This window comes from Triturus cristatus, chromosome 12 (assembly GCF_964204655.1).
Source record: "Triturus cristatus chromosome 12, aTriCri1.1, whole genome shotgun sequence".
Taxonomy (NCBI): domain Eukaryota; kingdom Metazoa; phylum Chordata; class Amphibia; order Caudata; family Salamandridae; genus Triturus; species Triturus cristatus.
Window position 1 is genome coordinate 128642827 of NC_140595.1, and position 24221 is coordinate 128667047.

The following is a 24221-nucleotide window of genomic DNA, read 5'->3' on the forward strand; positions in this document are numbered from 1 at the left end:
ACTAGGCCAATCAATAGGTGTGCATACTGGCAACATCCATGTTAGAAAAGTGTGTGTGTGCTGTTTAATTTGTGCTTCACACGCCAAATTGCCAGTTTGGGCACATGCCCTGCATTACAGATTACATTTTCATCCATTAGTGCATATTTCATTAAGTTGTTCCATTAAGAAATATGAAAATATGTCACAATCTTTTTTTTGCCACATTTTCTGACAAGAACAAAATCACAAAAAGTTGGCATTGTGCAAACTGATAACAAGGTGTAGAAGTCACCAAAATGTGGCTGCACCTTTGCAAGCAGGGGTGTACACCAATTATTTACTAACTCACATCAGCTCATGACGGACTCTGTCTGAATTCCTGAACTTTCGCCCACAAATCATTGATTCTAGAAATGTTCGTCTTATTTTTTGTTCAGGGGAAGCAAAACATAACTACAGCAATCGAAATGCATGAGGCTGTCACATAAAAATGCAATGGCCTGGGCAAAGGTACCTACCCTAAGATGAATGTTATGCACCAGCACACTTTTAATCAATCAATCAATCAATCAGAATTTCGTATACTTAGCCAATCACCCCGTGGGGTATCCAGGCGCTAGAGTGATGTGAGTCTATTCGAACAGCCAGGTCTTGAGTCCGCTCCTTAACTCGGGGAGGTATGTTGATATTCGGAGGTGGATGGGGAGGTAATTCCATGCTTTGGCTGCGAGGTGGGAGAAGGAGCGATCTCCAGTTTGAGTGCGATAGATGCATGGGACGGTAGTGAGGGCCATGGCGGCAAACTGCAGGTGTCTGGTGGGCCAGTGGAAGGTCAGGCGGTTATTCAGGTATTCTGGTCCAGTGTTGTGGAGAGCTCTATAGGTTTTCTTTTTAATACAGCACATGGCACACTTTTGTAATTTAATGGAACGTGTCTGCTCTCCATTGCTGCATGGGCAGTACTTCACATATATCCTTTCTATCTCTTCAGTTGAAACAGAAAGGAGACTTGTGTTGCCTATTGATATCCTTGTGTAGACGCAAAACATCTTAAGATGATGAGGAAGTGCACGTCTCCTTCCAACAACTTAAACCATGACAAAAAAAGACTCAGCACCATTAGGAGGTGGCGTTTAATCAACCTGGTCATTCCCCATCCCATGTAATTACCAATACCAGGTCATCTGAAATTCCGGGGGTGGGGGAGGAGATTTCTTCTCATGTACAGTAGGACCGCAGTGGTCCCCAACGAAAAGGGGGAATTACTAGTTACCAGGAGAATTGGGAATACTGCACCAGATTCCTGCAGAAATTCCCCATTTCCCCTGCTTTCACTACTTGAAATGTCCAGGGCATTCATAATGTTATGTCATTTTAATTTAATTCGCGCTCGAATCACCCCAAAGGGATATCTCGGCACGGGCCAAGACATACGAACAGGCTGAAAGCGATCCTAAAATAGGTGGGTCTCAAGCGCCTTCCTGAAAAAATAATGATTTTCACAGAAGCGTAATTGCGTAGGCAATTTGTTCCAGAGATGAGGGGCAAGGAAAGAGAAAGATCTACAGCCTGCTCTGGCCTTCTTAAACCTAGGGACTTTGAGCAAGGCCTTCTCACCTGATCTAGGAAGACTCGAGGAAGTGTAGAGCAGAAGCTTGGAGGCTAAATATGAGGCACCTTTTCCATCGAGAGCGCGGCGGGTTAGACACCATAGCTTAAAAATGATTCTCTTTCTCACCTGTAGCCAATGTAGAGACTGAAGAAGAGTGGCTGTAGTCGTGCCTGGGGGGAGGTTACATACGAGAGGAGTGGCAGTGTTCTGGACAACCTGAAGTTTAGAGAGCAAATTCTCATTTATGGAGGCCAAAAGTGAGTTGCCATAATCCAAACGACTATTACCAGGACCTGGACAAGGGTTTTCCTTGAGGAGACTGGTAATAGAAGGAAACCTCTTCTCAGCATACGCAGCATATGAAAACAAGAGCCGGTAGTGGCCGAGGTGTGCTCTGTCATAAAGAGGGATTGGTCAAGGTGGACTTCCAAGTTTTTTACTACCAGTTTGGGTATAGGGACAGGGCCCAAGTCTGCTGCCCACCAGTCAGGAGCCCAAAGAAGTTGGGCTTGTCCAAATAGCATGATTTATGTTTTAGAGGGGTTGAGCTGAAGTTTGTTTTCCAACAACCAGTGGTCCATAATGAGACCATTGGTGTATTCCACTCCACAACAATTAGTTAATCACAAATATTTGTATCAGTACAGCAGTTGTCAGTGATGTTTTTCTTCAACGACATTTCCTTTTGATTACCATTGTGACAGAGAAATAGACATGAGAATACATTACTGCATACAACCTCTTCCAAAATTTCTTATCCAATATGATGAATGTATTTGATTTTGAGTCCACTCAAAGAATACACAAAATGTGAATGTACAGCATGACTCATATTCCATTTTCAACTATAAAGTACCCAATCCATTGTTTTTAGCAACTTCATTCAATTTTTTAGTTTATGTGCAGAGTAATGAAAGTCATAAAATCATTGTTCCTAATCTATATATATTCACAGAATCAATTATTTGCAAGCCGACCATGGTCATATAACGACGAGGATAAATGACACACTTAAATATCAAGTTGTCTATTAGATAAATATTGAAAATATCTGATTTCACCAATGTGTCCATTGAGATATGTCTCAAAGTCTAGTCACTTTGTTTCAACTTTGTATATGGCGTTAATTTTTTTACAATGGCACATACATAGTACACAACCACGCACCCCAAAATGAAACTGATGAGGAACCCTTCATCTTACATGCCTGCAAATAACGTGTGGGTAATCAGTTGATCTGTTATGGTTGTAAGCTGGTAAATATGTTCTTCTCCTGAATCTGCCAACAGTATTATCTCAGGCTCTAAAGGCAGTTCCATAATTATGTTTGATTTTATAAGTGACATCATTTCTCTCCAGAAATACCGGATGTGGATACACTACCACCCTATATGCACGAAAGTTCCAGATATCCTGCATCCTATCCAGCAATATTCCAAAACACCATGCGCAGCTCTTAGATGTAATGAGGTAGATCCCTTCTCATTTGCTTACTTTCCATTCAATGGCTTTCCTTGTTCGAACTTGTCTACCTTGTATTTATCCGTTCTCTGTAGCATAGACTCTTTACCATCTCTCTGATTGGCTGGCATCCATCCTTCCACTGCTCACTTTTAGGGAAGCTTATTTTATTGCTGTTACTTGTGTCTGCTTCTCATTCTCACACTTGCCTGTTCTCTCTTACCCCTGTGATCTGTGTTCTGCTCTCCCTCAGCCCTCTGCCCTGTATATTTCTCCTAATGTGTGTGTCTCCCCCACCTCTATGTCGCTCTCCGCCTTATGCTGCATTTTTCCCGTCCTCACCCCATGCAAGGGCGTTGCTTCAGGGGGGTGTTTGGGGTGTTACACCCCCTAATAAATGTATTTCCCGGTGAATAGTTGGGTAAAGGGACTTTCAGCCAAGTATAGTGGGGTGTCTGTTGGATTTCACCTGTGATTTTTGCATGCACACACTAACAAAAACGCACACACACTCTCATCTATGTTTTGAAACTCCTAAAAATGTTGATTGTTTTACAAAATATTGTGTTTCTCTCACTTAGTACTCCTACCAATCCGCAATCCTCTCCCTTTCTGTTGTCCCTCACGACCCTCTCATGCACCCTGATTGTCAGATAATGAATTTTAACCGTGTTAGACCTGGCATCTTTGGTGTGGTTTCCCCTGACTTTTGGCATCTACCTCCTGTATTTTTGACGCTGTGCTGGATTTCGTTTTTGCTGGTTTAGATGCTTTGGGCACTTTGCCACTGCTGATCAGTGTCAAAGTGCAAGTGCTCCCTAGGTAAATTGTTATATTGATTGGTTATCCCTGATTGGCATATTTGTTTCACCTGTCAGCCCCTAGTAAAGTGCACTGAGTGTGCCAGGGCTGGTGATTCAAATGCTACTAGTGGGCCTGCAGCACTGATTGTGCCACCCACAGGAGTAGCCCTAAAATGGTGTCACAGGCCTGCCACCGCAGTGCCTGGGTGCAGTTGCTAACTGCCATGCTGACCTGACCAGTGTCCACACTGGCCAGGCCTAACCCTTCCCTTTCTGTACACATTGGACATCCCTATGGAAGGCCCTAGGTACCCCCCTGAGGAGGGTGCAGTGTATGTGAAAGGTAGAGCATGTATGGGTGTAGCTGACATGCTCTGGTAGTGAATAACAGCCATTTTCGTTTTTCACTATTGAAAGGCTAACTTTCCCATAGGCTATAATGGGGAATGCTGAGTATAATGTTTACCTGCATATCTTCCCATAGGAGTAAGATCGAAAGCTAAAGTCTGGTATCCCTGAATTCAGAATTTAATAACACATCTTTTAGGAAGGATGTTTTTTAAATCATGTGTGTGAAAACAGCACTTTTTAGAAGGTGGCTGTTTTCCTTTTCTGCCCTTTCTGTGTGCCTTGGCCTGTTTGTGAATTGACTGTCTGGTTTGTGAATGACAGGGACAGGGGTGGCTCCCAGAGGCTGGATGAGTCAGCCCATGGCTGAATAGGGAAATTCCCCTGTAGATGGGTGGGAGGAGTAGCACCTGGGCCTGAATAGGGCTGTGCCTGCCTTCCACAATACTAGCTCCACCCCCTGCTGGGCGGCTGACGACCCTGCCCCTCTCTCTCAAAGGAAAGAAGAAACCAAGTAAACAGAGTGCTCCAGGACTGGCCAGAACTGGTTCTGACTAGGCCAAGGCCCCTCTGACTTCAGAGGACAAAGGACTTTGGGGTATAAGTATTGGGACCCAGACTACAGAAAATTAGATCATCCTGGAATCAAGAAGGAACCTCTGCCAAGGAGAAAGCTGGAAGACTGAAGAGGAACGACTGTCCTGCTGTGTGTTTGTGGGCTGACCTGCAGTTGCTTTGCTACCAAGGAGAGGGGAAGGACTTTGCTGTTGCTGTGTCCCCTTGCTTGAAGAGATATCCAAGGGCCTGAGAAGAGCTGGCCTCCTGTTAAGAAGTCCCAGGAACAAAAGGACTTCACCCCCAGCTTCCCCCTGAACTCTGCTGAGTGACTTCTGCCCTTCCTAGAGTGATTTATCCAATTGTGGGGCCTCTGGAAGTTGTGCCTGCTGTTGGGAAGCTGACCAAGAAGAAAGAAGCAAAAGATCTACACTTTTTCACGCACAGCCGGCATAGCAAGAAAATTTCCGTTGCTCCGCTTGTTAGCGAGCAGAATTTTATCGCTGCGAACATCGTCGCAGAGCCTGCTGCCGCTGAGCCGGATCATCGCTGGTGAAATCGTCGCCCCGCTCGTTAGCGGGCCGAATTTTGTCACTGCGAACATCGTCGCAGAGCCAGCCCAGATCCCCGCTCCGCTCGTTAGCGGGCAGAATTTTATCACTGCGAACATCGTCGCAGAGCCAGTCCAGATCCCCGCTCCGCTCGTTAGCCGGCAGAATTTTATCACTGCGAACTTTGTCGCAGAACCTGCCGCCGCTGGGTGAGATAGTTGCAGAGCCAGCCAAGATCATCGAACCGCTCGTTAGCTTGCAGAATTTTATCGCTTCGAACATCGTCGCAGAGCCAGCCAAAATCATCGCACCGCTCGTTAGCGGGCAGAATTTTATCGCTGCGAATATCGTCACAGAGCCAACCCAGATCATCGCTGGTGAAATTGTCGCCCTGCTCGTTAGCGGGCCGAATTTTGTCGCATCGTGCCTTAGCGAGTACATTTCTACCGGAAAAGCTACGCCTTGGAATCCATACAAGTATCGCCTCACTCCCCATACATACCAGATTTGTCGCCCACGCCCGCTGCGTGCAGCGGGGTTGCCACCTCGCCTCCCCAGGGTCTCAGGACTGACGCTGTTGCTTGTTTTTCGACGCCTGAGCACCGCTAAGAACTTTTATTGCATCACCAGGTACTGTTGGCTAAAATTGACGCTAAGGTGAATGATTTTGTTGCTAAGCTAAGAACTCTTTTTGAAACCATATTCTTGAACTGTGTATGTTGGATTTTTGTCGTTTTGGTCTTGTGTAGTTTATATAAAAGTACTTTATTTATCTACACTGGTGTGGAGTCCATTTGTGGTGTTTTCACTGTGTTACTGTGAGTGTTGGTACAAATACTTTACACATTGCCTTTGATAAGCCTGTCTGCTCGTGCCAAGCTACCAAGGGGGTGAGCAGGGGTTATCTAAAGAGTGTATCCCCCTTACCCTGACTAGAAGTAAGGGTCCCTATTTGGACAGTGGTACCTACCTCTGCCAACTAGAGACCCCCAGATCTAACAAACATTATATGACCGCCTGATTATCGGAAAATCTGGAGCCCAACCCCCCAATCATACTGACCAAGCTACACCCCTGACCCCATGCTTTCCCCCATTTCCCCCTTCCTTAACTCACACCCCGTCCTTTAGATAAAAATACACACAAAAATTCTTTATTTTTTAATTTACTGATCCAAGTGGAATTCACCATCTCTAATCGGTAAATAAAAAATAAGGGGTTACAGCTACTTGTGGACCACGGATCCCAGAGCTGTTGCAGAAAGATTTCTGATGTTTTCATGTTAGTATACAGCACTTCTGTTGCATCAGCGTGTATTACAACTACCATGAGGCAAGAGCATCTGCGTTTTAAGCTTAGCATTAATGCCCTCATAGTTTAGAGTGCTGTTTGTTCTTCTAGACTGCCTTTACTTAAGGTTGCAAGCAGGGCTGGACTGGCCATAGCGGGCACCGGGCGTTTCCCCGGTAGGCTGCTAGGGTGGGGGGCGGTTTTGGGCCCCTGGGGGGTCTGTTTTTGTTAACGGGGGTCGGCAATATCGGTCCCCTGTAACAAAATTGGCCGAAACCGGCCAACGCAAACTGTTCGGCTGCACTCCCCCTCACCCCAGGGGGGGCCGGCTGAGCAGTTTGCCAGGGCCGATTTCTGTTCCCAGTCCGGCCCTTGTTGCAAGCAGTGTTTTAAGTCTCAGATCGAGAAGCCTTGTTTTTCATTGAATTTATCACGTGCGTCTCTGTGTAGTTTACGAAGCACATGATTGTGCAGGGACAAAGTTCCGTCAGTGGGGTGCATTGAAATGCGCAGTTACAAAGTTTTCATAGATGAGGGCTACATGTACCATGCACTGTCCATAAAATAATGCAACCAATAATTTTGCAACTGGTGCGGAATTTTGTGACATGACCTATGTACTAATAGGTCGGTTCACAGTTCGACTCACCTCATGAATATTAATTAATGCAGTAGGCTGAAATTTGAGACCATCTACTATCCATAGCCATCCAACGGATTGTAGCCTGCTGGGGTCAGCAGACTATCAAGTCTGTGATTGTTCTTAATAAATCAAAGTTTTTTATTTTAAATGCAGTCGTTTTCCTTATAGTAAACCAGAATGCGTTTTAAAAGAAAAGTTTAATTTTTTTTTGTTTGAGTAAGAGGAGGCAGCGGTCCACAAGCAAACACACCACTGCCACCTCTTCCACAACCTTTTTTGTACACTCGCAAAGGTGAAGGGTCCCAATGAGTCCCCTTCCCATTTGTGCATTACCTCCCAAACTTGGTGGGTTGGTAAAAAATCAATGTTTTACGGCCGGTTTTCAGTTGCAAAGCATTGATACATGTGACAGATAATCAGTGTTTGAAAGGGACGCTTACAACACGCCTCTTCCGGGTACTGAATAGGTATCCATTTCAAAACACATTTAATGATTCGAAAAATATTTCCCGAAATCGCTAAGTACGTTTAATACATAAGTAAAAGGGTTTAAGCTTTCGCAAACCCTCTAATTTTCTGAATTGGAGGGTCTGCAAATGCTAAAACCCTTTGTATATATGACCCTGGGTGCCTTCCACTGTATAGTCTGCTTGCAATGGGGGATAGAGGATGTGGTGTAACGGCCAGAGTTGCTGACCTTGGCACTGAGCAACCAGATTCAAGTCCCAGGAGTCGGATCAACATCCTGTGATTCCGGACAAAATCATTTAATCTCCCCCTGCCAAAAAATAAATCAAAGGATTTTGACCTTATGTAATTAGCACTCATGTAAAGCACTCCAATGCCCTATGGGCCACGTTTGCGCTTTATAAAACTGGCCTTGGGGTCCCTGTCACACCCTAACCTGTTTGGCAGCTGTGTCTAGTTCTGGGGCACTGCAGCCACCAAGAACCCGCAACCAGGTATTTTCTAGGGGTGGGCGGAATTTGCGAAATTCATTTTCGCAAATTATCGCGAAAATGTTAAAAATCTCCGCAAACACGCGGAAATATCGCGAAGATGCAGAAGTTTTTTTCCTCCCCGTTCGCGGTATTTTCTGCGTGGTCGCGGCTCGCCAACTTACCCATGCGGTTGCTCGCGGGCGTGGCCATCTTGTTTTCACTTGTCTCGCGGTGCATGATCGCGAGAAGAAAGACGTGATCGCGCGACTAATGATGTTACTGCGGGCGCGAACTGTCGCGAGACAGCGCAAATGTCTACCAACAATCTAACATCTCGTGGAGAACGCGACCGGATCGGGAAAACTTGTCGGCGAACGCGGGGATTCAGGTAAGGTGATCGCGCGCATGCGAGAATGTATTATTTTACAGCGCGAGCAAGCAAAACATTTCCGGTAAAATGCAGATTGCGCAAATGCTGACATTTTCGCGCTCTGCGCGGAACGCGAAAATGTCAAATTATCGCAATTTCCACGAGCGGAACGGAATTTTAGCCCAGGCCTAGTATTTTCCACCTGTCAGTCTCCCCATGTGAAAGTGTGGCTTGGTTTTATGTCCTCACCTTAGCTTGATGTAGTTCACACGTTTCGATATGAATGAGTCTGCGTCAGACATTTTCAATATGGCGGCCCATCTCAAATTCCGAAATCACTCTCTAACAACTTCACATTTACCACTTTTTCTACCGGAAGGGATTATTAACTATTTTCGACAACCAATAATGTACTACTTTGAAAGTGTTTGTAGACAACTTGTACTTTTTTATGTCCGCTCTTTGAAACGGCTGCTCACTAATTGTCTAACACGTCCCATAGCAACATCATCAAATTTTAAATACCAGTCGTATGGCACCTTTCCAGAAACACTCACCACAGCACATACATAAGTGCCAAATGTTCTGCAAGCATACGTGTTACACTCTAATGTTTGTGGTGTGTGCCTGTGTGACGTTTGCATGGCTTCAGAGACACTTTGAGTGACCCATTTTTCCAAGCTGAAAAGTGATTCGATGGTGGGATCACTAATCTTATATAGTCCCTGAAAAAGAAAATATGTAGCTTTCTCACATGAAATATAAATGAAATACAAGCATTTGTAAAGCGCACAGCTACCTCCGGAGAGGTGTACCTGCGCTGGGGGCCGTCGGGAAGATTAAGCGAGCTATTGCCCAGTGTCACAAGGTGCTGAGCTAACCTGCCCCCGGCGATCGAACCGTAAGTCCCCATGTTCCGGAGCCAGCCGCTCTGGCCGCTGCACCACACCTCTTCCCTATTTTTGTTTACAGACATGATGTCTGTAAACACAAAAACAAGCATGACACAGCTGGCACAAATGCTATTTGTACGTGATAGCACTTTAAAGCCGGCCCTATTAGCTTTGTCTGTACTCATGGAAGACTGCTGCCTACTTTATCAGATTTAATAGAAGGCAGTCTTATGACTAGGGCAATTTGTTTCTACATATTGAAGGAATGCCCACTTCTGCATCCAGGTTAGCAGATAACAGTTCTTCTACTTTGACTAGAGTTCTATTAATGTTGAAAAGACTAAATGTTGCCATATCGTAGATGCCAACCTATTTACTACACGAATAGCCTTGTAACCTTACACATAAAAAGGTTGCATTTAGCAGTAAGTATTACCTATACAGTGTCTACGCCCATTTAAACACAGAAAAATACCACCACCTGCTACATGCAGTATAGCAGGCACTAAACTTTGAGATGGACTTTGACCATGCACTAATTGGGCTTACATAGAGGAACAATTTTTTGCAGGATTTTCCACATTATAATTTGGATGAAATTTCTCATTCTCTTGGTTGAGCTTTGCTTAGTTTGCAGAACGTGAAATAAAATTGATAAAAGCCATATTCAGTGGTGTTGGGGTTATTCTGAACCCTGCCACTAATTTGTGGCACTATTCCAAATCCAGCCGCGGTCCGTGCAGGTAACAGCGGTGGGGCCAGCTAAGGAGGGATTTCGATGGACAATGCGGAGGGAAAATTAAATAAATAATGAATTTTCTCTCTGCATCATCCCTCGAAAACACCCTTACCCGGCCCCACAGCTGTTACCTGCATAGACCGCGGCTGTGCAAATTTACACATCTGCACCAACAGATTGACTACATCGCATGGGCACAGAATTCACGATTTGCACACATTCACAGAGCTTTCCATGCCTGAAAATCTGAGACAATCGTACTTTTTCTGGTGTGCTTCTGGATAACTCCTGTAAATTCTTGTTTTTCATTTGAGAAAATACACTTGTGTACACAAACAAAAATGGTCATGGTCTTTTCTTTTTAAATCTCGGATGTAAAGTTATTTGTGACTGCAGAGAAGACTTACTTCTAGCTCCCATCCCTATTTTTGGAGGATGTTTGCTTTCACTTAACTTTCTGAATAAGTGATTTGCACCTTCTCGGGCGTTGCTCTTCCAGTATTTCGAGGGTGGAAAAGGGTTGGAAAATGGTTTGTGATATTGGTTAAAAGCTTATTGCTTTTTACAAACGTCAAAGCATTCCCACCCTGAAATGCTCAGTCCCCACCTGCATAAAAGATATAGGCGCTCATTACAAGGGGCCCTTTAATTGTGATCCATTCACAAACACTTTGTGCAATGGATAGTATTTACAAGTGGTGATAAAGATTGTATTGCGTACGTTAAGTTTCGGATGGTAAAACCTTCTAGAATCCAAAGGATACGTTTTTACTAGAACAGACAAAATACTGGGCCACTCCACAGAAACTGCTGTGAGTGTAAACACTTTTAAGAATGCTAATCAGCCTTACAAAGGGGTTCACACACATAAAACAGGTTATTTGCTTGCGTAAGTTAAACCTACAGGTTTGTGAATCTGGCCTATCTTTTTTTAGGTCAAGCCTGGGCAGGGGATGCACTGCTCTGCGAGGCAAGCTGTTTTCAGTTTAGGGGCTTTCAACAAGCCTATGTGGCTGGTTGGTTGGCCTGTCTTTCAAAAATTGCTTTACTCCGGTTGGTCAATAGTGTCCACCTTTGGGTGCTTGGTTCCCTCCCAAAGGACATCACCGATTGTTTCTTTTGGTTGCCCATCTCTGGCCATCTGTTTTATTTTAGCAGTGCAGCCTCTGTGGCCATCTCTACGCCGCTACGTAGAGATGCCTGCTACGCCGCCTATCCCCCTGTCCCTTGTGCCCTTTGACTAAGCACTCCTTCTCCCCTTGTTGGGGAAAAATTCAATATTTATACTCTGGAGTCTCAGTGAACCCTCTTAGAGAGTCCACAGCGCCAAGGGAGCCACTCACAGTTGAGGTATGGTATGGCACCCCTTGACAAAGCACTCCCTCTCCCCTTTTTGGGGAAGGATCCAGTAGGTAGGCCTTGGAGTCTCAGAGACCTCTGAGAGAGTTTACTGCGTAAAGGGAGCCTCTCGCAACGGAGATGGGGGAATGATACCACTTCCCTTGGGATCACAGCTTACTGAACTTTGGAAGCAGGTTTGACTTGTCTACCGGTTTGTGTCCCCGTCACCCTCCCCCTCCTCTTTTCATGCTGTGTCTCTCACCCTTCCCTCCTCTTTCCCTCCTTTCATTCTCTGTCTACTTCCCGTGCTTACCCCCTTTCCCCCGAATCTCTCCCCTTGCCTGCTCGACCTAACATGTAACTTTGTTGCCATGCTCTAATAACTATGTAACCTTTGAAACGATGTAACCTGCTGATACTCATGTAAAGCGCTCTAATACCTCCGGGTCTAACCAGCGCTATATAAAACCTTTCCAAAAAAAAAAAATCTCTGGCCATCTGTTTAATTTGAGCAGTACAGCCTCCGTGGGCCTGACTTCAGATTTCAAGCATACGAGTTTGTTGAGCCCACACGGTTTTTGGTTTAGCAGCCCTGCCGCGCTTCTGGTTTCTACCATTTTCTTTTAATGTAGCTCTCGTTAGACTCGTATTTTTATAAAATGCTAAACTAACCCAAAACGGGCATCAGAGCGCTTAAGTAAACAGCGCTGGTACAAGGTAAACTACTAAAAACCTACCATGCAAACAATTCACGAACCAGCAAAGTCAATTTTGTTTCTCTCTGACCTTTTTAATAAATGTATACATTTAAAACACCGTAACTTCATCGGGCTCTAAGCACCATTGGATACTGAAATATATGTCTCTTTAAATACAGAAATAAACTTTTTAAGAACTGCGGTCACACGTGAAAGAGATAAAAGAAACGACAGCCTTTTGACCAGGTGTCGGTATTTCACTTTGTTTATCCAAAGACACATTCATGAAAACTGACGCTTGACGCAAACAAAAATCTCCTATGAATAGAACAGAACCACCTAGGCTTGTTGTGCTCGAGTGCAATGCAGGGCATACATTACATCCATGTGCTGTGGTCGTGCGGTCATGGCAAAGCTACAGATAGAAAACTTGCTAACATTGTGCTCCTATTCTGTGTCTTCAAAACCCAGGAATGGTACAGAGTAATTAACATTTCTTAATCGATGTTCTCTGATCTGGTTAAAAAAAAAAACGACTTTCTCCAATTAAATGTTCACCGGTGTTCTGCTACTGGGCACAATTGTAATTCAGTCAGTGACAACAAATGTGAATTGGCAGCAAGAAAGTGAGCTCCCACCAAAGAGTCATCCAAACACTTAATGTAACAAGCATTTGCAATGCAATAGGTCTCGCATTTGCGAGCATTTGAGCTATTTGCGTTGTAAATGACACTGCCTTTTATTTGTGTTTTGAAAACCTGCAAACAGTGCATACACACGCACTTTGTCCTTATAGTCCTTGCCTACAAGAAGCAAGGCTGGCAGTAAAAGAGGCGCAGTTACTGCCAGCCTTGCTTCTGGTAAGCAAGGACTAGAAGCACAAAGTGCGTGTTTACGCATTGCTTGCAGGTTTTCAAAACACATAAATAAAAGGCATTGTCATGTCCGATGCCAAAAGCTCAAACTATCATAAATGCGAGACCTATTGCCTTACAAATGTTTGTTTCTTTTCCACTGCACATAGCAGGCAGGTCCTGTCCCACCTAGAGCTTAAGCTTCGATTCACTGTACGAAGATCTCGAGGTCCAAGAGCCACATATGATATTTGTCGTCTGTGTACCAAAAGCTAATGTTTGAAGAAGAAGCTCTATATTTCAAAGTGACAAATCACTACAGACCACTGAGACTGCCCTGGAATAAGACTGTGCCCTTGGGCGTGAGATGTGCACTTTATGTGGCAGGTTAGGTTTGTGATGCTTTCGATAGAATTGGCTGAAGTCAGCCATTAAGAAATTAATGCCTCCTGTCCATGTCTTCATGTGGGGTAGGCCGACATTGTGGTCCCTTAAGCCAGAGTCTACTAACAAGACTGCGCAGTATCACAAGGAGAACCCACGCCAGTCAGTTAGCTGTTTTTAGTTTATGATGGGGCTATAACTTTTCATTTCCAAGTTTCCTTCTGAAGGGAATCGGGTCTAAATGTGGGACTTTTCGGACATGACTTATGCTGGCAGCGTAAGTTAAAGCTTACCAGGCCCATTTTTGTTGCAGGAGATAGGTGTCCAAAAACATCCCTCCTGGACGAAAGCTAATTAAAAAAGTATCATACAGACAAAGACAACTTCATACCTCCAAAAATACTTGATATTTTTCGGAATCTCATTTTCAGTCATCAGTCGTGCTGATTTCATGATATCTCCTAATAAAGCGAGACGCAGAGGCAGCTTGCAACAAGTGTCTGCCGCAAGGAGTGCAGTGCCAGACGGTGCACAGAGGCAGCCTGTGCTATGCTCTGCTATGCTCTGTGAACAGCTGGCTGCTTCAACGAGTGCCGACTGAAGAAAAGTGGCTGAAGATGAAGTAGTCTGTTTGGCCAGCAGGCAGGCACTGTGCACGGAGGGACGTGGAACATGTGCCGTCTCCCCCAAAAAACAGTACAACCAATGAGGGATTGTGGGCAAGTCACGTAATCTCCCTGTGCCTAAAGCAGAATGAACGTGCTCTTGTGCAATGTAAGTGCTATTTTTTAAAGGGCTCCAATAGCTTCCGGTCGAGACTATATAGAAAACTGAAAAAAAGGAAAACATCACATGAACACGGACTCTGGAGCAAGTGAGGCGGGAGGAGTAAAAGCGCAGAATGGGATGCTGATGCTAGCGGGTTGGGATGGAAAGCTGCAGCAAGTCTCTTTTTGCAGTTTTATATAGCGCAAACTCGACCTTAGGGTATCAGCGCTTTACATGAGCAATAGTTGCATTACAGATGGACGCATTCATTTTTAGGCAGTGGGAGATTGTGATTTGCCCAGAATCACAGGATGTTTGAGCCTCCGGCCAGACTCAAGGCTGGGTCCCTGGCTTTATCGTCCGCCACTCTAGTCGTTAAACCACATCCTTTCCCTTCTCTCATTCACGATGAGTGGCAACGAGGTATCGGCATCTGTTCTCCCCTTTGTAAATAAAAATGGAACGTGAACGCCGTGTGTGTCAAAAAGAAAAAAAATGCCTTCACGCAGCACGTTTGTTTAGGAGATTAGACAAAGTAATCACCGTGTTTTTCACACAAAAAATAAAGCGTGAATGCTGAGTGTGGTAAAAAAAATGACGTCAGTGGAGCGCATTTGTTTCTGAAGCAAGCTAATCAAAGTAACCAGTTTAAACAAAAATTCTGGCTATATTGAAAATGGTGAAAAAGTAAACAACACGTAAAAACTGACTCTGGAGCAAATGAGTTTTAAAGGGCTCCAATAGCTTCCGGTCAAGACTACATAGAAAACTGAGTCACGCAGCACGTTTGTTTAGTAGTGTTGCAGCACATATTTTCCATAGCTTTCACAGAAGTTTAACTTGCTCCAGTTCTTTCTGAAGACATGTTTAATTTTTTTAATTAATTTTTTTAATAAATGATCAGGGGTTAAAAATACTCTGGTTATTATCTTTGCAGCATAGATCCTGCTACAATGTGTACACTTCCAAAAAGATGCCACCAATCGGCTTGGCACATTCAACTTTCGTCACCAATGTTGGATCAACACTCCTTCTTTGTTGGAGAAACTGCTTATGATATGTACACTGCAAAATGTATTGTCCCAAAGATGGAGCAGTGAAGCACTCTGTTTATGACTACCTCGAATTCTCCGGATAAGCAGCGTGTTTTGTTTGGATCGTATACTTGTAAATGGCTTAGTGGGTCAGGAGCTTGAAGCATTTTGCTTTTATTTCAAATTTAAAGGTGCTTAATATATTTTTTTTAAAAAGAGCTGCTGCTTGGCTAAATGCTTATAGCTTATACCTATACTTATAGCTGCCTCTCTGGTCTCATCAGTAATTCCTCATTCTAAGTGGTCTATGCAGTGCTGCAGCTGCATATTTGGTCCTGTCAGTAATTCCTCATTCTAAGACCTCTAGACAATGCTGCTAGCTGCTTCTCTGGTCTCATTGGTGAATCCTCATTCTAACTACTCTAGACCGTGCTGCTTATCTTGTCCCAGTGGAAATTCCTCACTCTAAGTCCTCAAGGCAGTGCTGCAGCGGTGTCTCTGTTCAAACATCCACTACACTCCAAACCAAAACACATAGGTAAAAGACAGTGTCATTTACAACGCCAATAGCTCTAACTCTAAAGTAGCCTTTACTACAATAGCTACCCCAATTCTTTTGCATTGCAGACCATGCCACAGAACATAAAAAGGAATAAAGATGTATCATACCTCGCCCATTCGGTGAGTAATAATCTGTGACCTTCTGGGCATTGCCTTTGTCGAAAACAATTGGCACAGCTGGGCCATTGCCAGATGGGCAGCTTGCAATGCCATATCTTACTGGGTATTTCTGGAAACCAAGACAGGAGTAAAATGAAAAAAATAAACATAGCCATCACAGGACAGTTCTTTCTCTATAAACAGTTGTAAATATTATTTTGCCCCTAAAATGTTTTGACATTTGAGATGTAAGTTAATGAGTGAAAAGAGTGCTTGTAACCTGCACAGAAAATGTTCAACATGTAATGCAGCTATTTTCAAAGCCAATTGGTAAAGCACTGCTACTCTTAAATTTGAGCATTTTCAGAAATGCCTTCCTGCCATATGAGTCACTCACAGAGGTGGCTCCTCCACTGAGGCAGAGGAGCATCGCCCACTGCTCTGAGAGCGGTAGAAAGGAAAAATAAAATGATAATTACCCTATTATCATTTTATTTTTCACTATAGGGCTAGGTTAGGACGGCGGGTGGGGCTGGGGTCACAGGGGGAGAAGTGGTTTGCATTTCTTAAGTTGGCATGACTGTTTGGCCGGCCATCTTGGGCTGGCCAAACAGTCATGCACAATTTGCATGTTCTCCACTAGGCTGCATTACACAGCCTGATGAGGAACATGACCAGCTTCCCATTCCCTGTCTGAGCACTGAACCATAGGGCTCAGACGAAGCACAACACCATGTTGTGATTGGCTTAGGGGAGGGAGCCTGTGTGCTTCCTTCTTCTGCCAAAGCTGAGGAGAAGGCGGCGTGGGAAGGGACCGCAGCAGAGGAGGGCTGGCGGCCGGCGGCCCTCAAATGATGTGTTTTTTAAAATTTATTTTTGCCTGTCCTTCCGTCCCCCCAACACCCCTGTTCCCTGCCAGCCGCCATTGGTCGATCAGTTGAATATATAGGGCCTGATAGAGTGTTTGGCTGCTGGGATACTCTTTCACTGAGGAGATGCCTGCTGAGGAGAACCAGAATCAGAACTCCAAATGTAGCTTTTTTCAGCCCTCTGTTGTGTTCAGAGCAACGTATGACAAGTTGAGGTGATCATCCAGTAAGCCCTACTAGTATAGTGTTAACCAACCTAAAGCAGTTGTCTGCACATTGCAAATCTATGATCCTCATTTTGGGGATAATATAATTTCCACATTTAACCTGGACACCAATGCGTATTTTTCATTCAGTTCAGTTTTCTTTGTGTGGACACTTCAGGGAGGGTTTATGGTTAGTTTATTCATCTTGCATTTCTTTTGAGCATTTTTTCATTTCTGTGATGTAATTTCCAGTGAATTTGTTACTGTCAATGGTCCTGTGACTGAAATCATAAAAAATCTAATTTGTACTGGGACTCCTTAATGTATGGGAGGCTACACACCTTACAGAAGTACAGCAACAAATGACCACCCTGGGATACACACTAGTGAAACGCGCAATTGCAATGAAGTGGGGAGTGGAGGAGATGCCAGCACCAAAGGGTTGGGCTAAGGAATTAGACAAATGCATGATAGCAGGAAAAGAGGTGTTCAAATCCAGAGGTTGTCCTAAGAAGTGGGACAAAAAGTGGACTCAATGGAATGAGTACCGTGGTGAACTGTATATCTCACCTACCAAGGAGATAGAGATGATGAAAAATATTGGAGATGGTATGGGAATGAATGACTGATTTACTACTGATTCTTACTAAATGTATGAAGCATGTCATTGCACTGCAATGTATATAATCTAAATGTGACTTACCTGTTTTCAAATCAATAAAAAGATTTTTTTAAAATAAATCTAATTTGTTCTCACTCCTAAGAGTTTTGAAAACTCAAGAGTACTCTTGTTGGGGCACTGAAGGGAGGGTGCAAAGTAATTTTACAGAGGGGAACTTGTACATCACATGTGGAATGCATCTCTATTGCCCTGAAGGCTCTCAGAAATAAAATAGATGATTATGGAGATCTTGTGGTTCACCTGGCTTAGGATGAATTGCATTGCATCACTACAGGTGTAGATTCCAGAGCTTCATTTGATTGGTCTATGGCACGTCTTTAGTCTCAATTGTAGAGGGGCAAGTTAGGAGAGCGTGGGTGGGAGATTTAAAAAGATCTACATGGTAGAAGCTCTTTTCTTGCCGACATGGATTGTCCCACCCCTGAGCCAGTCACCAATGAGATCCTCAACTGTTTAAGATCATTTTGATGCTTTCTTATACACAGTGGCTGCTTGGTTAGTATCCTTGATGGGTAGACAGTTTACTAGGCAAATCAGCTTGCACCACTGCCTTAGATAAAACATGACTGGCAGGTTTGCAAGTCATGATTTTGCTGTTGAGCGGAATCAGGTGTTAAGGCTTAAGGCCCTATTATGATGCCGGTCGGACAAGCTTCCCACTGGCACCAGAGGGGAAGCGGGTCCGCCCGACAAGGAGTTGGCGGTCCTGCTTCCAATATTTGGATGCAATCACCTTTGTGGCGGTCAGAAAGTATGTACTTTCCATTGCAGCTTGTGCTGTGAGCAGCAGCAAAAGCTTCAATATAAAATATACACTTTTAAAACATCCATGTACCATGTGGCAGGGCCCAGAGGGCCACAGGGGCTCCAAAAAAGCCTTTCCGACAGCCTTTTCCTGTCAGAAGAACCGACATGAAAAGGCTGGCAGAAAGATGGATCATTCTCCCCACGACTGTGCCTGAGAAGGTACAGCCTCCATTGTGGGGAAGGAGATTCGACCACCCAAAGGACTCCCTGAGCCCACCCGAAACTGCCAGTCTGTCCCTTCATCAATGTGATCTAACCTACCACATCGTAATGCGGCGGTCTGACAGCGGCTGCAGATGTCGGTGGGACCCACACCGACGTGTTGTCGGTGTTGGTCTCACCGACATCGTAATGAGGCCCATTGTGTTCTTGTAGTAGACAGTGGAATTGTACTGGTGACAGTCTTTTTAACATGTATTGCCCAGAAAGCTTTTCCCAAATGGAACTTGCTGCGGGCTTCCCAGTGTTTCTCTGGCATAATTCTGAGCAATTGATGGCAGTTCTTCGTGGAGGAACTTTAGTGTGCAAACGATTGTCCTTGAATGTTCCCAGCCCAGTATAGATTAACTCAAATCTCTGACCAATGGGGAGCTGCTGCTTGGGACCAGGGCGAGAAGGGCTCATGAAAAGTAATTCCAATGCAGTCATAGGCTTTAGAAATCAAGAACTGCACCATAGAGCAGCACCAAACATCGGATCTTTGCGTAAAAGCTCCAAGGTATATTATGGGTGTAAAGTTCCAAAAATTACTGCCATACACAAATTTCATAACGGCGGCATTGTCTAATTTGCCATAATGGGGACCCATGTCATGTTGCGATGCCAAAGAACCTCACTTTAGATCACAAAATATTCCCCTTAGCCAAATAGATGTGAGTTATCTAATAGAGATCCCTGCATGTCCAAGTGATTATTTTCTGGTGTCAGCTTTTGCAATTTCAGAGAACAGTACAAATCCACCTCTTCCATTATGCTTCTGATTGCAAGAGTATCTACATTTCCTTCTTTAGTACAAGACTTTGGCCTGGCCATGCACCTTAGGCATGGCTTGACCTCTGCTATTAAGAAGATGTCCAGGGATCGAGAGCAGGCCAACATGCCCTAAAGCTTCATCATCAAGTCAACACACCAAGGGGCTTATACTGAGTAGGGACTGCTTTCAAACCTGATCTTATGTGAACCCTTTATGCACTCATTTTGATTAATCCCATTTCCCTTGTACCCTTAAAGGACTATGGAGTGGCAAAAAGCATTGCCAAGCAGTGCCATACAAAAAGAATAATAACTGAAGTAAATCCTTTGTGCCCTGGTGAGCCTTAAACTCCACATCTACTCCTCATCATATAGGCCTTCTCAAAGGTTCTGTCCTGATGACTCTGGTCCTCCATCTGTACACCACCTTCCTGGGTGATTTCACATCCTCATTTGAATTGGTCTACCTTCTGCTTGGTGTTGGTATCTGAATCATTGTAATTCTGATCCCTAAGCTCACTCAGTGAAGTCGAAGTACATTACTGCCTCACTGTTACTCATTATTGATTGGTGAACGTATTATGTTTCATTCTTCCAGCATATCCTTTTAAACATGAAGCTTCATGTATCTTCCTTTACTTCACCCACAAAAGTACCTTAACTGCTTTTTTTCTTAGAACACAGTAGTCTTATCTTTCATCTTTCACCTTCTCACAATCTGCATGATCCAAGTCACCAGTTATCTACCTGGCCTGGACTGTGACTAATTCCCTGGTGCAGAGAAACCTAAATGTTTGGAAGAGTGTTGGCATTGGCCTCTCACACATCATATTCCTACAAGTTGAGATTGTCCTTAACTCTTTCACCTTTACCTTGTTTAATCGCTCACATGCAACCACCAACTCCTGCTTCGCCTCCAGACAACCTGTCTCTCCATTCAATTATAAAGAATTCAAATCAGGTTTTAGCTTGCATGTTCTCTCTGAGTCTGATAATCTCTGTCTACACTTTGAGTGCCCTTCCATTCACAAAGCCTTAGTCCCCTAGGGTCCTCATTAAACTACAAAACTTTGTCTCCTAAAGTTCTTTCAATAAAACAACCGCCCTTGGATTTAAGACATATCACCTCCTTGCTTACATTCAGAGTCATTCCCAAAAACCACCTCTTTCTCCAAGAGGGTTCTGATTTAAGCTCATCTTATCCTGTTTGACAGTATGAGCACTATTCACAGTATTTGCTCCCCATGAGAAATTGGAGCATACTCCCCAGCAAAGCATTCCACAAAGCTGCACTCAAGGGCTCTTGAGCATCCTGAAAATCAATATAACTCTAGATAATCTCATTCAAGTTATGGATCACACTGAAAATATTTAAGTATATTTTCTTTGTAAATAAGCATTGGTGTATTTTGCTTGAATCATGTATCCCTACACTGCAACTCCATTGTAGTCGATCTGTTACAGACCTTTATGTACAGCTTGTTGATGTGTGTACAGTGTTTCTTGAAGAGGTACTTGCAATACCTAAGCCATACAAACATATCACAGATAAACTCTGAGAAGGGAGGAAGTGCCAGGTTGATTCCCTATCTCACAACTCTTTCCTCATCAAAAGTCAGTCAAAGAAACTTCAGTTTCCATTAATTCTCCCAAGTGGAAAATTTCATTCCACTCGCAGAATTGGCAGAATTTTGAAACTCTGTGTTACTCTTGTAATGCGGAGTTCCAGCTAAATGCCGCAAATCGGCATGTGACTGAACGTTTTCTCATGTAAGGCTCTAGAAATGTGAGCTGTCGAGTGTGAGCAAGATTTGCAAACCCCTAGAGTGACTTCCGGTCACTAGGAGGACTTCAAACAACATTTTCTAACTCGGACAGTCACATGTGTTTGCGATCAGAACACTGCGCTCTTTTGCGCACCGCTTAGTGCCACCACCAGTGCTGAATCGCAGTACAGCCAGTGTGATGGGCATATTTTCACCTGTTGGAAGAACTCCACAGAGCTCGCAGTGTTTTTTGTAACTCCATGGAATTCCTTCCTTGAGTGCTGCCTATCCCAATCCATAAGATCACATTCAAAGATGTTTCCATTTACTCTTATCTTAATCAATTTACCTGAATAACTACCTTGCTTTGGTGTGTTCAGTAAAGTCAATTCAATAAAGTATGGCAATATTTGGGGGGGTTGGGAGCTAACATCCAAGCCCACCTTCTTCCTGGTAATCCAAATATTTTGGCTCTAACCTCCAATCCCACCATCTTTCTGATATACAGCTATTTCTGTGATTTGAGTCTCTTTCTGATGTCACTTCCTACTTGTTAAGAGACAGATGAAATGAAAGGCTATGTATAAAATTTGCAGGACAACTTAACAATAAACTGAAGTGCATTTCTCTATCTTGGAAAAAGCTACAACTTTATTATAAATGAAGATACCAGAAAACCCACACAGACCTTTCACCTCTGACATTACCTCAAAAAGATGGAACAGATTCCCTCCTTCAGATGGGAGAAAGGCAGTCTCAGTGTGGTATCTCAGTATAGCGTCATTTCTCCAGTCTTTCATCGGTGTGACATTTGGCACGTGCCACACGGCTAGGTCCTTTGCTTTGATATCAAAGTAGCCAGGATTCTGTCAACAAAGAATACATTTAAACATTTATCAAATACATATAGTTGAGTTTCACTTGTGACCAAACTGCTCCTAATCAATCGCTTATACCTGAAAGACTTTTTAGGGAAACAAATAGAATTTTTTGTAGACCAATATATAAAGGTCATTGATGTTCAATTGTTGCCCTGCATGACTTGCTTATTGAGAAACTAGACTCATCATATAGCCTCCCTTTAAACCACAATTATCTTGGTAAATTTCTAAAGCAGCAACTTCACTGCTCAATTCTTTTTTTTTTTTTTTGCATGTTTATTTTCGGGTCCATAAGAAATCAAAAGATCAACAAAAATATGAAGTAGGGAGTCTTCCATTTATTGTATTTTGCTTAAACTATAACTTCCTGATTTGAAATCTTGAAAAATTCTTATGTTGGTGGATATGCAGAACTTTTTCTCTTCAGTGCCTTCCTGAGCTCCTCTATCTGTTCTCTGTGGCCAAATAATGGGTCTCTTACAAATTCTTTTGTCTGCCTTCCATTTTCTTCTGAAAACTGAGTATTAGGAATTGAAAGCATTCCACCTGGGACCTTAACCAACAATATTCTAATTGTGGGCATTTTTTACTTACAAAATTGTAGGCATGAAATATCTGCACTTCCAAAAGTAGACTAGCTTCCTATATTTTAATGGTAGAATTTTAAGGCTTACCCTCCCAAAAACTGAAATGATCTCCAAAATGTCAGCATTAGAATTTTATAACTTCTTGTCCTAAACATTTGAATGTAGGACTAAGTACAATTTTTAACAACAGAATACACTCCACCCTCTTGTATTCCAAGGAGGTGCGTTTCCATGCAGCCATTGGCCCTCATTGTTACTGAACCCAATCTACCAATTGATTGCTCTGAGAAAGCTTGGCCATAAATGGTAGGGTAGACTGAATAAAAGGTCTGCCTCCATAGCACTTCAGTACGCCATGCAGAAGTGAAGGCATGAATCGTACACCAGGTCCACCCACAGCTGTACTGCCAACTGTAAGAGCTGACCGTAATGAAAAAGCATCAATGCAATTTAAGAAGCATAGGCAACTGACCAAACCAGTGTTCAATGCACACTGTCTGAAATTCAAGTACATGTTGTACCTTATAGTCATCACTTGTAGCTCCACTTGCACTCCCAAATGTGTTGTAGTTTGCCCAGTTATCATCTCCTTGAGGTAGATTTGGGTTGCTTCCTTGCTGGCTGGACCAGCGGTCTCCTGTAGTGCACTTCCCATACATGTTATTTTCATGGACACTTGCTACCAAGGTCCAGCCACCTCCGTTGGTGGTCATGTCACAATAAGTCTGATATGGAACACCATCCTCAGTTTCAAGAGTGTAAAGTCCATCTGTAAGAAACAGAGGAAATAATGTGAATTTGCACTAACAACACAGCCCTGGTGACTTTCATCGAGAGATTATGGTTGCTGAAAGCAGATATAATTTCAGATAAAATAGCTGGCATGCTATGAGGAATATCTATTGAGGTCATGTTGTAGAGTTTGGCGGGTGAGTTATTCCATCACAAATGTCATGGAAATCCCATCCGCCTTACTACAAGAGCATTATATCGTATGGCACTTGTAATAGGGTGGACAAGATATCCATCACGTTTGTGAAACAGTAACCCATCTTCCAAACTCTAAATCGGGCTCTAAGCTGGTATCCTTTACTTGATTCAGATGAGCAGAATTTATGATTCATGTAAATTCAGCATTTGTAAGAGGTTCTTCAGGGTCCCACTTACAATACCCATTAACTGTGACTCTCACCACATAATAACCGGTACCACAGGTATCGATAACTCCAAAGATAGAGCTAAAGGTTACCAGGGCACTCCAAAGGAGGGAGCATGAGACATGCTACTACCCCAATCAATCGGTCTTTCACATACTATCTTTCAAGAATATATTGGATCTTAGAACATTTCTCGTGAATGTTATGTTATGTTAGGTTGGGATGTATATTAATCACCTGTGAGAGTATCCGGGCGCTTGGGTACGTGTGTAGGTATGTGGTTACCTCTGTGTTTACTCAAAAAGCCGGGTCTTCAGCTTCTTGCAGACCTCAAGAAGTGAGGAGGAGGCTCTGATGTGTTGAGGGA

The 24221-nt window shown here is 43.6% G+C and overlaps 1 protein-coding gene across 1 annotated transcript in view; it reads right to left on the reverse strand.

The window, feature by feature from the left end:
* LOC146772871 (intelectin-1-like) overlaps nt 1-24221 on the reverse strand; it is a 58297-nt gene that overhangs the window by 11571 nt on the left and 22505 nt on the right. The window contains exons 4-6 of the mRNA XM_085638583.1: nt 23219-23466; nt 21937-22095; nt 15937-16057 (exon numbers count right to left, since the gene is read on the reverse strand). Of these exons, the coding sequence (XP_085494709.1) occupies nt 15937-16057; nt 21937-22095; nt 23219-23466 (528 nt within the window). The remainder of the gene's footprint in view (nt 1-15936; nt 16058-21936; nt 22096-23218; nt 23467-24221) is intronic.